Source organism: Pterocles gutturalis, unplaced genomic scaffold, assembly GCF_000699245.1.
Source record: "Pterocles gutturalis isolate BGI_N339 unplaced genomic scaffold, ASM69924v1 Scaffold42517, whole genome shotgun sequence".
In the NCBI taxonomy this organism is placed as follows: Eukaryota; Metazoa; Chordata; class Aves; order Pterocliformes; family Pteroclidae; genus Pterocles; species Pterocles gutturalis.
This window is the reverse complement of record NW_010116950.1, coordinates 1-15,529: the sequence shown is the minus strand read 5'-3', so window position 1 is coordinate 15,529 and position 15,529 is coordinate 1. Positions and strand designations below refer to the sequence as shown.

The 15,529-nt window shown below is 40.7% G+C and overlaps 1 protein-coding gene across 1 annotated transcript; it reads right to left on the bottom strand.

Moving 5' to 3' along the window:
* Positions 1 to 4,878: 4,878 nt before the first annotated feature.
* NSL1 (NSL1, MIS12 kinetochore complex component) lies at positions 4,879 to 15,474 on the bottom strand. Its single transcript, XM_010075654.1, has 5 exons — positions 15,264 to 15,474; positions 11,102 to 11,232; positions 8,594 to 8,648; positions 5,758 to 5,825; positions 4,879 to 5,157 (listed from the first exon to the last, which is right to left on the bottom strand). Exons 1-5 carry the CDS (start codon positions 15,472 to 15,474, stop codon positions 4,879 to 4,881), a joined length of 744 nt encoding a protein of 247 aa, XP_010073956.1.
* Between the last annotated feature and the right edge of the window lie 55 nt (positions 15,475 to 15,529).

Here is a 15,529-nt window from a genome sequence, read left to right as displayed (position 1 = left end):
AGGCGGCGGGAGCGCCGGAGCGGTGACAGCCGGCTTTGCCGGGAGGACGCGGCCCCAGTACTGGGATAAAGCTGTTTTCACTTTCGCTACTCACCCTGTTCCTTTAAATAATAAGGAAATGCCACGGGTTTCTTGTAAAGGCGAAGCCAGGCACTGCTGAAAGCACAAAAATCGCTGACAAAAATCTCTGTTCAACTATTCTGTCGAGTATATTTTGACAGACAGAATAATGTTTCTTTTATCCCTCCAAACATTTTAATTGAACCGCTACCTTTGCCCTCTGCTCTGAAGGAAGGGAAGGTATTTGCACCGACAGGTACCTCAGCACATCCGTAGCTGTATTTGGTACCTAATGTACACTCCTGGCTGTGCTCAACTCACACGCAGCGATGCAAGGAGGGTTAAGTGCACCCAACCTGCAGGGCAGTCGGTCATAAAGCCCCGGTAATCTTAGTAACTGGGATACTTCTCTATTTTTCTGGTTTCCCCAGAAGCTTGAGTCACCCAGCTTAGATGAAGATGAGGTTACAAAGTTTGCAAACTGCATAAATATAGACTATCCTTTCAGGAAGAGCTGGCTCACAGTTCGTGCTGAAGGTGAGAGAACTGCGCTGCCCAGAAGCCCCAGAGTCATAGCGAAGTCTGCGCTCTGCCACGGGTGTCCTGGTAGGCTCTGGGACCATCAGCATTACCAAAAAACCTGAGCAGGACTTCCCTGGTGGGAGGTCTTCTCCCCAGCTGTTCTACTTCAAAGCAGCTTTGTCTCCATCTGCCAGGCTACCCACATCTTTGCTTTTCCACTTTCTTAGTGCTCCTCCAACCCTGGAGGACTGAGTACCTATGAGCCTTCCCCAAAGAGCCACAGGGATCCGCAACCCAGAAGGGTCCCCTCACCAAAGTGCCTTGACCTGCCCTCTGTCCCCAGACTGCACTGGGTCTCCCGAGCATCTCACAGCCCACTAGTTTTAAAAGCAGTCTTGCTTCTCCCTTCCTCCATCATCAGTGTGCCGACACCAGGATGCTCACCAATGCAGTACTCAAGGAGGCGGCAAGAGGGGTGGGTTCAGTGCCATTCTCCAGCTGAGGGGGTCCAAGCCAGCATCTCCTGGAAGGTAAGAAATTAGAGGGTGAATTGCTCCTGACCACTCCTTTGAAACAGTCCAATCTTGCATTAACTACACATCATGCAGTTAAAGAAATAGAGTAAAAATCCAGGCACGAGTGGAGACTTAGTTGGGACAGTTGCTTAAAAAGAGAGCACTGGGCTCCTTGCTGCCTTTGCAGGTTAAACACAGTTGAAATAAACAGGACTAGAAGCCAGTATTTTCATAAGCTCAGAGAACAGGTATATTCTCTTGCAATAAAATCTATGAACTACACAGAAAAAAATACCTTGAGAGCCCTTCAGAGTGATTTGCAGGAAAAAAAGCCCCCTTTCTACAGAGACTCTGAACCGTCCCCACACAAAGCTCTCGTGCTTTTCCAGGAGCAATGCTGCCCTTCATGGCAACTGCACAAGCAGGCAATCTAACAGCATCGGGTCCTGAGCAGCTTACCAAGAATTTATTAGTACTGAATAAATATCTACTTTATTGAATAGCTCCTGGCAGCTGTAGAGTGAGGCTTCCAGCATCCCACAAGTATGGGACAAGTCACGGGACAGTCCCCTTGAGCGTGAGTACAGCCTGCTCTTGTTCAAAGAGGCAAAGGAAACAAAAAGTCAAGATTTGTTTGTGGGAACAAGTTTCTGCTTAGTATTAAAGCTATCTCTGGTACATCTGTAGAAATGCCTACACAGTAATTCCAGGTAACGCAGCAGTAAAGGCAGAGCTGTTCTATGCAGGAGAGAAAGCAAGCCCAGAAAGCAGTCTAGTCAGCTGAGTTTACATTTTATAAGGGCAGTTTACCAGTGATTTTTGTCTGCACTGAAGCAGCCCACGCACACACAGACCAGAATCGCTGAATGCAGCTGAGCACAATGCAGCTCTTCTGAAGAACAGCACACACCAGAACTGGGTTTCAGAGCACCAGCGCGCCCAAGCTTTCAGACATCGGGGTCCACCTGAAGACTCCTGGAAGAGAAGCTTCCCTGCACGCTGTTCATAATCCCCTTTATTCAAAAACTACACCCAGCAAAGGTGTGCGTGGATATTGCTCCCATTTGCAAGTTTTTCTTGGGTAGGGATGGCCCATCCTCATGAGCGATAAGCACGCTGCTGACAGTACACACTAACAAACTGCAAAATGTTCCATCTCACCCCAAAAAGCCAAGAAATGTAAACCCTGGTTCGAAATGTTCCCAAGCATCCATCACCATTGAGCTGTCTTACAAAATTCAAAGGCTATATAAAGAAAAACTACCAGACATTTCTTGATGCAATACCAATTCGTCCCAAGTCAAAAATAAGAAGTTTGGATGTTGTGACATTTCAGTAGAAGCCCGATTAGACACTTGTCTTGCACAACACTGCTGATTTCTATGAAAAGTTAACTGAAGGACAAGACTACTGGAATGGGAAAAAAATGATTTTATATATTTCTGCCAGTGGGAAGAATAGATCCCAGGCACTGCTAGCTGCAAATATAACTTCCAACTTGTAATAATCATCTGAAAAACAATAATTTAATTTTAATTTAATAATTTGCAACTTTTAACTTTAATAATAATCTGAAAAACAGATGAACATTCATTTGTTGAGTTTAGCTCATCACAGAACTTGCATTTACACCTTCCACTGCTGCTTGGCAAAAAATGGTTACCAGAGATTTGTTAATTCATAGCTTATATGCTACACTTGGAATCTTTACTGTTTTCTTTATCCTTCCTTACAGCGTGTATTTGGCCAGTGTTTTCAGATGCATTTTTCTTTTCCCACCCAGCTGCAGCCGAAACAAGGGGGATGGAACAAGCCTGACTGCCCTAGCTCAGGGCATCCATTCCCACTTCCTTCAAGTCCCATGCAGACCGCCCACCTTGCAATCTCCTAACACTAACATGCACTGTAGGGTGAATTAATCAATTCACTTATTAAGTCTTAATCCCCAGTGCTCTTCCTCCTTATATTTTACAGCATTTGTCCTACTTTGGCCATTTTAGATGAGGCCTCTTCAAAGAGATGTGCTTATTCCTGACTATTTTCTGTACTTATGTATCATTATTTGGAGAGAACAGCAGGGAATCTTCCTATTAACATAGAAGATGTTAAAATATTACCATGGTAGGCGTGCTAAATCTTGCAGAGCTCAGTTTAGTCTAGGAACACTCAGATTAAAGAGTATCTGTGTTCTCGTTGAAGGAAGCCAAGGTGGGGATTTTCAACCCTGCAGCAAGCACACGTACTCAAAGCAGTTGGAATAGCAAGTTGCTGTGTGAAAAACTGTCCCAGTCACATGTTCCACAGCTTCGCCGCTCCAGTCCCTCTCATATCCTGTCCTCTCTTACATTAGATGCTTTGTAGCCCTGAGATTAATAACAGTTGTGAGTTCAAAGGCAGTAAAATGCAACTGCTTCAGTTACTTGAGCCAAAATTTAACACAGATGTTTTCTGAAGTAAACTCACTGTTCAGTCACCATCTATTCCAGGATTGGAACTGACAACATTATTTGAAACTTTTATCCTTCTTAACTGATTTAATTTAATTTGTATAAAAACACACATTTGTATATACAAGAGTGACAGGAAACAAATATTTACATATGATTAAATATGCAAAGTTTCACTATAGATGCTCACCTTTACAAAACAAATTATGCTAAAATCTGCCATGTTTTCTTGAAAATTTTCAGTCTTTTAGACATGTTGGACGTATCTCCTTACCACAGCACATTTCATTAATATAGTTTCTTAAAAAACCCCTCCATTTACTGTGATAAATACGTTACGTTAGACATGAGTATTTACTGCAAGCACATGCAATCAACCAGAAAAAGTTATGAATGGTTAAGGCACAATGCTCAATTTAGTACTACTGTGCAATCGTCTAGGTACTAATGTGTAAAGAAAAAAAAAAAAAAAAAAAAGGGAAGCTAGCTCAACTGAATACCAGTTACTGGTAGCCTATACTGATCTTTAAAGTTTGGTCAAACATCAGAAATGCACAAATGACCCAAGTCAAGATCCTGTAATGTGCAGAAATATTGTTGAGGAAACCCCCAGACCGCATAATTGGATTACGTGAAATGAAATATCAGATGGTAAAAGATGTGGATGGTTGAATCCTTGTTCAGAAGAGCACACTGCAAGTAAACACATACAATTACAAAAAAGTCCAAGTTTAAACAGACATGACTATAAATAAACCTAGCTGACCTAAATTCAGAAAAGGTGGAATAGCAGGGACCAGTGTCACATTTGTGTGTGGATTTTCTAAAAACTGTAACCTCATAGCAAATCTGGTTTTACAATATGCTCCAGTGTGAATTTATTTTTCATTTATTTATTAAAAAATACCCACTGACTCAGTAACAAATGAAGGTTCATTAGATCTAGACATTCTCCAACCTCTTCAGAGATGTGCTTAATGTAAATGAGCACTTAGTCGTTTACTAAAAGACTGCCCACATACATAATGCATGTGCACAACTCCAAGAAGCACGAGGACTAAAGCTAAGTACTGTAAAAAAAGAGCAAAAAATTAGAGTTAATCGGCAAATATACCTGTTGGATATCAGAGGCTACTGCTATGCATAGGCTTTCATATACCATCAGTGTAAGAGTAAAAATATAAATATTTTAAAGGATCAAAGACTAAGCAAACAAGGAAGCTCCCATGTATAGCACTGAATTAGAGGGGAGATGAAGGTTTAAGAAAAAGAGACTGATCACCCTGAACAAGAGTACAACTGCATTTCCCATCTGCAAATACTCAATGAGAAATTCAAGCGGTGAGAGTAATCTTTCTCCGTCGAAGTGGGTAGCGTCTTCTTTCTGGTGAACTTACAGCTTTTTTTCTTTTCAGCAAAACATAAGGATTTTTACTGGTATTAGCGTCTGTTGGTGTAACTTCTCCTGGTGATAAAAAATTTTGGACATTATTTTCCTCCTTTGCCTTGCAACCAGCAAAGACCTCTTGCTGCAGCTTGCAGAGTTCCAAGGTTGGTTGCCGAGTTAACACTTGAGAAAAACCTTCTGCTCTTTCTAGTAGCACGGGGAGAGCCTGCAAAAACAAACCCAAGTATCTCAAGTTACATGGGAAAAGCAATGGTTACAATGAAAGAAATACGTTAGTTACATTCTGACAGGCACAAAAGCTTCCGTGTCTGTAGAGATGATCCTTAGCATGGCAGGTGAAAGCTGGGAAGTCAGAGCTGCCAGCCTAACAGTGACAAGGGTCTGCACTCAGAAGCCACACCGAGAGCACGCCAAGCGTAGATGTCCCTTCATTACATCTCTAAGCTGAGTAAGTATCACGGGAACACCACGGTCCATGTCTAAGCCGGTACCGAAGTAATAAACGTCACGTGCTACATGAAGTTCTACAGGTCTTCAAAAGACGTTTTATTTTTCAGATGCTGCAGATCCTAAAAGCTCAGTAAAAAATATTTCGTATAGCCACAGGGTAATCACTACCATGTGAGAGGGAACGCTTTACAGATAGGTCAGCAATCCAAACCTAAAGATGTACTTGCTTCAAAAGTACACACGCAGGCTTTTTTGTACAAAACTATACCCAAGATGAGTTAGAACTACTGTTTTGTGACATATTATCAGATCAAGAAAATAAATAATACCCTCTTGGAGTGCACAGAGATCTCACCTTCATTGCTCCACTGATCTGTTTGGATGCCATCTCTGTCACCTGCTTCAGATCCGTGATGTAAGCATCTACACAAAAACATAAGGCCCAAATAAACTTGTGAAATGAAACCCCCTCCTCCCCATACTTGCTATCGTCTTCTTAGAAACTGGACAGAAAAGGAGCTGAGTCCCTGTATAGAACTCAAACCTACAACACATCCCTTCCATCATAGCATTGAGGATGACAGCTTATATGTTTGATCTTACTGTTATTAATCTTTATCACTCAAAATGCAGTAGTGTCTAGCAGTCTCAACTATAGCAAGCCACAAAGTTCTTCAACAGGAAACCTACAGCTTAAACGAAACATGAAACACAAAGATAGTATTTGATATAAAGGAAGAGAACAGTTCTAAAGAAAAAAAATTCTGTTTTAAAACCTTTCAAGTTCATATTACATTTGATAAAAATGCACGAAAGAGGGAGAATAAACACAACTGTGGAGAAAATGAGATGAAGGGAACCCATTTTAACAAGGGAAAAAAAAAAAATCTTGCAACTCCAACAAGTCAGCTTTTACAATAAAGGCTACATTTTTCTCCTGGCTCAACTTACCAAGAATTGACACCAAAAATAAAAAAGAACCAAGTGTAAACAACATGAACTGCAAAAATCCTGCCGGCTTAATAAGAAAAGGAAGAAAAAGAAGCTTTCAGGAACACTGAGGCAGGCAGCGGGTGCAGAATACTCAAGAGAAATGGCATATATTTGATTGGAGTAGCACTATCATAAGATCATCAACACAATACACATCTCTGACAATTGATTTACAAGCAATAATAAGTCTTTACTCAAGAGTTAAACTCTTCAAGTTATTATAAAACTGTTTTGCATGTTCTCTACCATTATTCTGTCTGCAATGCTATGCCATCAACAAAAACTTAACATCAGCAGATAAACAAGTGTGCTCCTGGGAACTAAGCAGCCTCACCTCTATTATTATTATTCTGTAGGGTTTCACCAGTGCCTGTAGTAGGATACAGGGGGGTTAGATGGTGCACACACCCCTAAACCATTTCAGGGTTAAACACAGCAACCTCATTAGTGCTAATGAAGATAATTTAAGTCAATCACTGTATTCTAGCACAGGGTGACAGTGATCCCCTGCTGAAACGGAGTAAGCAGCAAGAGATGTTGTTTTCTTCAATTGTGTGTCTGCATGCCCAACGTGCTGCCAGACACTGTTTAGGAACACACAAATGTACGAACATGGATGCTGAAATGCACCATCATGCAGAGTTTGGAAGGAAAGACAGTCCAACGGCAGCCTCTCTAAACACACCACAGAGGCCTATGAATGGACATTCTCTAAAGGGATATGTCCGTAATGAAGCATTCTCAGAGTACTGGGATTAGAAGACTGGTGGCCCTATGAAATGTCAAGGAAGGAGTTAAGTAAGAGTAAAAATAACTACTTGGATTATTCTAGTTATACAGAAAGACTGACACACAGTTAAATGAAATTTGCCTTCAGGAGTTCAGCTTGACATGGACAGCATTATATTCCTCAGTGTTCAAAGCTTTCCAAAACATAGGGAAATGAAAAAAGGAAACGAAAGGTATTGAGTAATCTAAGCATTTTTGGTTTCTGGCCACTGTAGTTGCTAAACTGGGATACATAAACTTCCCAAAGACTACATAATACTAAAATTCAGCACAAACTCTATGCTATCTTGGCTAGGACTTTGCTGTTACCAAACCTAAGAAGGCAATACCACAGTGCAAGCTGTTACTAACTTACAAGAAGTAGTTAATTCACATCAGAAAAACACAGATCCGGGCACTAGAAACCAAAAGAAACCCAGATATGAAGTGACACTCTTCACTGCTCCTGTTAGCTGCTTTGCTGCACAGGCTGGCATTTCTGGAAGCAAAGTCTCCTGTTTACAAAGAGGAAATGATGCCTAGAGTGAAGTCAGATCAGCAGGGTGAGAACTGGAAGATTAAGCTCAGCTTCTCAAACTTTAACACCACTGACTATTACACCAGCTTTACACCATGTGCAGTAATCCACAGTGAGGGTTCTGTAACCATGCTTTTCAAGTTAGAACAGCATTGGTAAATTCTGTCATATTTCAATACTTAAGAACAGGCATGACAAAACTTTCAATTTCTTACAGCCAGCCTCAAAAAAGCACATCCCAATCACTAACTGCAAAATACACCATGTTGTTGCAAGGAGGTTGTATAAGGAATCTTTCAAAAGCGTGAAGCAAACTTATGACATTGTTTGCGGTTTTGTTCTGTCATCAACCCTTACAAATGACACAGGCAGGATAAAATTTGATGCCTACTTTGCAAGTTAGGAGAGTCAACACTGCCATCATTGAGTACTACACAACTGCTTTCAATTCCCTGAAGAAACTGACCAACTAGGAAGGGGGACTGAAGCATTTCTAGTATTCATGTAAAAGGAACACAAGAACAGCCAAAGTATAATGTCAGTGATCCATCTAGTTCCCCATCTGGCCTCCACCAGCGGTGAATGAAAGAAGTAAGAAAACCTATTGAGGGTAGTTCGGTGACAATCTCTACCCAGTACCTGCACAGCAGCCAGCTTTTGCCTTTAAGTACAGTGCCTAACAGCAGACAGTGCTTAGAAGAAGATAAACGGGTACAACAAACTGATGCAGCAACACATTCAGTTATGACAAACTTCTAGCTATTTTAGTTAATTATTTAAACAGTCAATAACTTTAAACAAGTTTAAAGAAAGCTTCTTAAACATTTACAGCTAGTCAGTAAGGTAGGCAGTGTTTTCCTCAGTACAGTTGCCCTCCCCATGAAATCTTTACCTTGAGAAGGCTGGGCTCTTATCTCTTCTGGTGTTACAAGAGGCTGGTAGAGTTTCTGCATATTCAAAAAAAGAAAAATTCTGAAATACCCTCTTGGTTTAATAGATATCTAATATACACACAGCAGTCAGAACAACGGAGAAAGACTAATACAAGTAGATGGTGGTGCAACTATTTAGATAAAGAAAGTATTAGATATTCAGTTACTCCAAAATCTGCTTTAGTTTGCAGAATTCTGATCATTAAAGCATGAGAACTAAACTGAAATCCAGGCATTTTAAAAGAAGCATTGCCACCTGCTGCACAACTGAGAAAAAAGAGCTGCTCTGGCTTCTAAGGAGCCATTCACAAAAACAGAGGAGCAAACTCCAATAAAGGGTATATTAAGACAAAAAGCTAAGAAAAAGAAAACCATTTAAACTACTACATTCTAGCCCTGCAATTACTTATGCATGAATGAGAACACTCCCCTTCACAGATGAGGCTCTTTAGTCCTACTGTGAGTCTTGTGACTTGACCTCAGTCAATTGTGACATGAAGTTAACTAATAATAATGAATACAACTAATATTTAGTTAAAGGTGGAATTAGAAGTAACTACCAGGGAAGAAGGAAACAAAGCAAAGACATGGGAATGTAAGTTATATCATCTGCAAGTTAGCAATTTTCTCCACTTCAGAAGCTGTCTTTGGTTGAAGAAGGTTGAGGGGCAAGTAGAGGGAAAGTTAATTATTCCTCCCTGCAGTTTTACCACTGTAAATTTTCACAGTTCACACATCCTTCTTATCAAGTTTACAGTAACAGCTCCAAGCAGGAGAACAAACATTACTTGCACTATCTTCAAACATAAGAGAATGTACTGACAGAAAACCTACAGGATGATCTCTTGCTTTGGCAATTATAGGGAGATCACCCCACTAAACGAGTGCTTCTCTCCAGATAAACTGCGGTTAACTACCGCATCTTCACAGCTGCTCTTTATGCCTTGGAAAACATGCATCACAGGAGTAGCTATGGTCAAAACACAACATAAAAATTCCTCAACCAAAAGCAGAGAAACCACTAGCACCTTTCCAGAAGTAGCCAAGAGGGGAAAAAAGCCACTTCATTTACAGAGATAAACTAAAAGCTTTCTCTATTTTGCAGACCCTTCTAATTAAAATAATCATCTACTTGTGGTGGCGTAAAATTTGAAGAGGTCAGAAACAGAAAAAAGGTAGCATGAGAGGCATTCTAAGTAACTAATCCACTGTGGAACTCAGGTAGAACATAGTTTTCCTTTTGCACAAAGCTTAAATGGTCTTGTTAAATCTGCAATAGCACATTTTATTCTGGTTAATTTTTTTGTTTGTTTTACATATCTGGTATATTGACAAAACAGAGAGATCACAAAAGGCAATATATGTTAGAAAAAAATCTCAGATTTAAGACAAATGTATACCCATGCACTTTTACTTGATGTAAATCATCTATGCCTGGCTAACCTGGAGAGTTACTTTTGTCAATTTTCGTCCTCAGAAATGCAATGCAGGCTCTTAAACAACTTTCTAAAAAAAAAAATCCCCATCTTTAGCATAGAATCACAGAATAGCTGAAGTTGGAAAAGGCCTCTAAAGACCGTCTAGTCCAACCCCCTACTGAAAGCAGGGCCAATTAGAGCAGGTTTCCCAGGGCCTCATCCAGTCAGGTTCTGAGTATCTCCAAGAATGGAGACTCCACAGTCTTGCTGGGCAACGTGTTCCAGCATTTGACTACCCTCACAGTCTTTTTTTATTTTTAAATGGTTAAATGGAATTTCCTGCATTTCCATTTGTGCCCATTGCCTCTTGTCCTTTATTTTCTTTCCCCTAGAAAACTGACTCCCAATTGACCAGCAGGTAAGCAAAAGGCAGGCCTACCACAACTGCAGGAAAGAAGTTTAGCAGCCAAGGACACGTCTGAGTTGTTTAATGCCAGCAATTACTTTACATTCAGTGTCAAAAAACCACAGAAATTGCAGCACCTATTCATTAATCCATATAACTTTTTTCCTTTTCTTTCTCTATTGAAAGTACTTACTCAATGTAGTCATTAGCTCAACAGAAGTGCTTAGGAAAACACAAACATCTTTTTAAAAGTCATATACTGCACCTGATAACATCTCTATGTATCATAACATTTAGTACTTCAACCAGCCTTCAGCAAAGGATTTCAGAAACCCGGATTTGACAAGAAAAATAGGTGTATACTGGCTTGTAAATTGAGTCATCATGTTGAAGCAATCTGCTTAAGTAACTTGCTGAACTTCGGCCACAGGCCCTATTCACTCATAGTCACACCACTTGGTAGTAACCCTCATTTTACTGAAGAACAAAGTAATACAAAGAAACAATGTCATTATATGCTAAAGAATCAAAAGCAGCTATGGGAAGGATCTCAAAGGTCAACATTTGACAATTTATTTCTTCAAGTTACATGTGGTCAGCAGCTACTACATGGAAAGGTTTTCTGAAAATCTTAGGTTACTCACCAGCATCTCTTGCTCTGCTTTCATAGTCTGGACAGCATGCATCAGTATCTTTCTAGGCCACTGCTTACGCTTTGTTGTTGTCTCCACTATTAGTTCATCAAATTGATCTTCAAGAATTTTGATGTTGGAACCTAAAAATTAAAAACACACAAAGTTATTGTAGGAATTCTCCTACCTTTTTTTTTTTTTTTTTTTTTTTAATTTGAGACAAAGCTATAAGGAAAAATTCAGCTTTAGATCTGAAATAAGAAATCGTACATGATTATCAGTTAAGTTAAAGATATCTGTCTTGGATCTCCTTGTAAGGTGATATAGAAATTGGAGCACAACTTGATGTTGACCAGTCACTTTTGAAGTAAGGGAGCCAGTGAAAATGGGGGAGACAGGGAACAATCTGGGGAAAAACCAAAAATGTATTTTTCTCCTATGCACTCTGAATCTATAAAGAAATCTCACAAATAAATGGTTAACTTTTGAGATAATTTGTTTCTCAATTGAAGAAAAGCAATGCAAGATGCAGCAAAAAAAATGGTTCATCTCTGTAATTTACAAGCATTAAAAAACCACTAACTGTCCAAACAGTAATTTGAAGCCCAACTGATTTTATATCATATAGAGCACAGATAGGCAGTTTAATTTTAAAATCCATCTATGAATTTCTGACAATATACAATGCCACCTTAATGAAACACAGTTCCTGGAAATCCTCTGGATCCTGAAGGCATCTGTAATTACTAGTCATATGGAGTTGGCAAAAAACCCAAATATGTCTGCTTTCAACATCTGAGGCCCAAGAGACTGTATCTGGTAGAAGCCAACTTTCATAGCTTGCTTTTCCAATCGAAAGATTAGACTAAATACCTACAACCTATTTTCAGCTCTTGACTTAAGTGTTTTGACTACTACTATGCTATCACAGGTACTCATCTTCTTCAAGACTACAATTAAACTTAACAATTTTAAAAGCTTAAGATAGTATTTTAAAACTGGTTTCAAAATTTAGTAAATGCCTGCAGTGTCCTGATGTCACACGCCATCATTACAAACTACAAAAATCAGGAGTTACAGAAGTAAATAGAATTAACCACTTCATCTTATATCCAACTGTGTGTAACTGAAAGGTACTGCATATTTTTATATTCTTCCATCTCCATATTCCTACAATTTTTCTCCTCTGGTGGACATTTGAAATGCTGACAATAGTCTTGCTTTTTAATTTTTTTAATTTAATTTTGCAAACTCCTTAGCATTTAAATTCACTGCCCCTGCTAATATCTTGAGCACAACTTGCAATCCAAGCAACGTTTTCAATGTAGTTGTAAAGAATGGATTTTGAGCACCCTCTCTTGGTCAATCTGTGCAGAATCAGGTGATTGTAAACCTCAGAAAAGCAAAAACCAATGTTTTAAGAGTTTGGGGGTTTGCTTTGTTTGTTTGTTTTAGGACCACAATCAACTCATTTAAGTACAGAGAGGAAAGAATTGAGCCACTGGTCAACATAAAGACCGAAGACACAAAATGCCAGATCACTTGTTGATTCAAACTGTATCAGAGACAGGCAAATGAGTAAATTTATGTCAAATTAAAAAGCACAATATAGTTCTTACACCTGCTTTATGCCAGCTGTATGATGACAGTATCTTGGCTGGCATAAAGTTAGACTTGTACACACAAAGGCTAACTTACTGAAAACAACATCCAACTGGACATAGTTTTCCTGTGAAGAAAATCATCTTATGAATTTTTGAAGAAACAGGAATTAGTTAAGTGAGTCTGAATGAGTTCAGCATTGTCCATCATGAGAGCAGTGCATTTTTGACTTTGTAGTCAAAGGAGTTGGAGTTATAGCATTCTAGAACTACAGCTTCCTGACCAAAAACAGTTCAAGGAGCTCTTTCTCCACAGCCAGTTGAATGTATCTGTATTTTTGGCTTCATGCAACTCTAAAAAGCAAACAGGCAAAGAACATCTCATACTAACACAGTCCAGCAGATGAATTGCACAGAAATCTTCTTTGGACACCAGACTACCAAGAATCTCCACTACTATTTTTCAAAAGACAGTACTTATAAAAGTATTGTAGATACTATGTAACTAACACTTACTTAATTTGTATATTAAATAGTAGCAACAGACATACTACTAGGCTCTCTTAATAAGAGATCTTGGCCAATCTTGATAACACAAAATCGCTCAGGCTGGAAGGGCCCTCAGGAGGCTCTCCTGACTCAAGCCTCCTGCTCACAGCAGGGTCAACACCCAGCTCAAACCAGGTTGCTCAAGACTTTCATCCAGTTGGTTCTTGGAAGCCTCCAGTGCTGGAGACTACATGAGCTCTCTGGACAACCTTTTCCAATGCTCACATTATCCTAATAGTGAATTATTATTTCCTCACATCAAGTCAGAACCTCCCCTTTTAATTTATGACCCTTGTCTCTGTGCACCCCAATAAATAGCCTGGCTCCATATTCTCAGTAACCTCCTCATAGGTACTGGAAGGCTGCCTTGTATTTTCTGAGCTAAACAAGCCCAATTCCTTCAGTCTCAACTCACAGGGCAAGTGCTCCAGCCCCCTTGCCATCCTCTGATGAACTCACTCCAGCTTATCAACAATTTCCCCATACTGGGGAGTCCAAAAATAAGCACAGTACTCCTGATGTGCTCTAGTAAGTGCCAAGTAAAGGCAAATAATCACTTCCTTGGATCTACTGACTACACTCCTGTTAACACAATCTACTAGGCTGGCTCAGGGTTAGCTTGCCAGGACCCCAGGTGCTTTTCATCCTATACTCCTACAGGGGGTTACTCCTTCACAGACTTAGGGCTTTTTGTCCTTGTTGAATTTAATGAGATTCCCATAGATGTGTTTGTCCAGCCTATTTATGTTCCCCTTAATGGGCCTGCCTTTGGGCATATTCACTGCATGCCACCCTGGTTGATGTCAGCAGCAAACCAGGTGAAGGCACCTTCCATCTCCTCCTCCAGGTAACGGATAAAGACATTTAACAGAATAGGTCCCAGAATAGACATCTGAGGAGCTCTGCTTGTAATTAGCCCTGAAGTAAAAGTATGAGCCATTAAACACTACCCTCTGAGCTCAAGAATCCAGACAGGATTCTCACCTACCCAGACTATAACATCCAAGCTTTGATGTTCTGCGAGACTGTGCCATGGAGTACTGGAGTAATTCCAATGGAAGAACACCAAGAGAGTTGTCACCTGGAGTACATGAGGAGCAGCTGAGGGAGCTGGTGTTGTTTAGCCTGGCAAAGAGAAGGCTAGGGGGTAATTTAACTGCTACCCTCAGCTACCTGAAGTGTGCTTCTAGACTGGACAGAAGCAGGCTCTTCTCAGAGGTGTGCAGCAAAAGGACGAGAGGCAACAGATATGTTACAGTACAGGAAATTCTAACAGGCCACAGGAAAGAAAGTTTTCACCATTAAGGCAGTCAAACACAGAAACTGACCACCCAGAGAGGGTGGGAAGCCTCCAGGCTTGGATCCTGTTGCTGTGTTCTAGCTTTAAAAATAGATCACCTTACCCTATTCCATTAAATGTTGTATACTCCCTTTATTCTGATAAGAGATGATGAAATAGCACACGCTCTTTCCTAACCTCTTGAATGAAAAGCTTTGAAATACCGACTTTCTGAAAGCTTGCTGTAAACTTGCCAGCAAGACAGCTGCCATTGAACTTACTTAAACCTTTATTTTTCCCACGTTATTATCAGATACTTTGGGAGCCTCTAAGCTACTTTTCTCTACTAGTCAAGAGCAGGTCCTTTAAGTTAGCTAGGCACCATACTAGTGATAGCTGGAACTTGAGCCTCAAGATCTATAATGATCTTAACACAAGTATCAAGCAAGCAACAGTCCCTCTGATAAAGCACTTTCTCCTTCCCTTTTCTCTTGGATACAGGTCCCTACACACCTTGGTTACCCTTCTTTTAATCTACAAACACTGCTCCACAAGAGCCATGCTCCCGCAGTGCAGCACTTCAGATCTTTACACGGGCACATCTGAGCTGGAGTTGGGCTTCACCTGCTCCACGAGCATCCCTACCACCGCAGATAGCTGGGGAAAAAACGCCCAACTAAAAACACCACACGCAGAACCCAGAACAAAAGCAGGCAGCAGGAAATGAATGGAAACCAACACATACCGCTCTGCAGCTCGGACTCATCCGACGTCTCCCCCCAGGGCTGCCCGTTAATGGTGACATTCTCCCGCACCGCTGCTTCGAAGTTCTGCAAGACACGGGAGGGCCTGAGGAGCCATCCTTCGGGCACAGGGGTGCGACACCTGCGGCTGGCCAGGCCCCTCCTGCTCCACGCTCCTGCCCGGGCTGCCCACCAACAGCTCCACAAGGCCATGGGCTGACCCCCCGGGGCGCCTCAGCCCCATGCCGGGCCCCCAGCAGAAGCCAGC

Excerpts from the sequence above, each read along its gene's own strand:
- NSL1 (XM_010075654.1), bottom strand. The coding sequence starts at position 15,474 with ATGGCCTTGTGGAGCTGTTGGTGGGCAGCCCGGGCAGGAGCGTGGAGC. Across the intron at positions 5,826-8,593 it reads AAGAGCCCAGCCTTCTCAAG|ATGCTTACATCACGGATCTG; the intron begins GTAAAGATTTCA and ends GTTTTTGTGTAG. Across the intron at positions 5,158-5,757 it reads AGATCAGTGGAGCAATGAAG|GCTCTCCCCGTGCTACTAGA; the intron begins GTGAGATCTCTG and ends TTGTTTTTGCAG.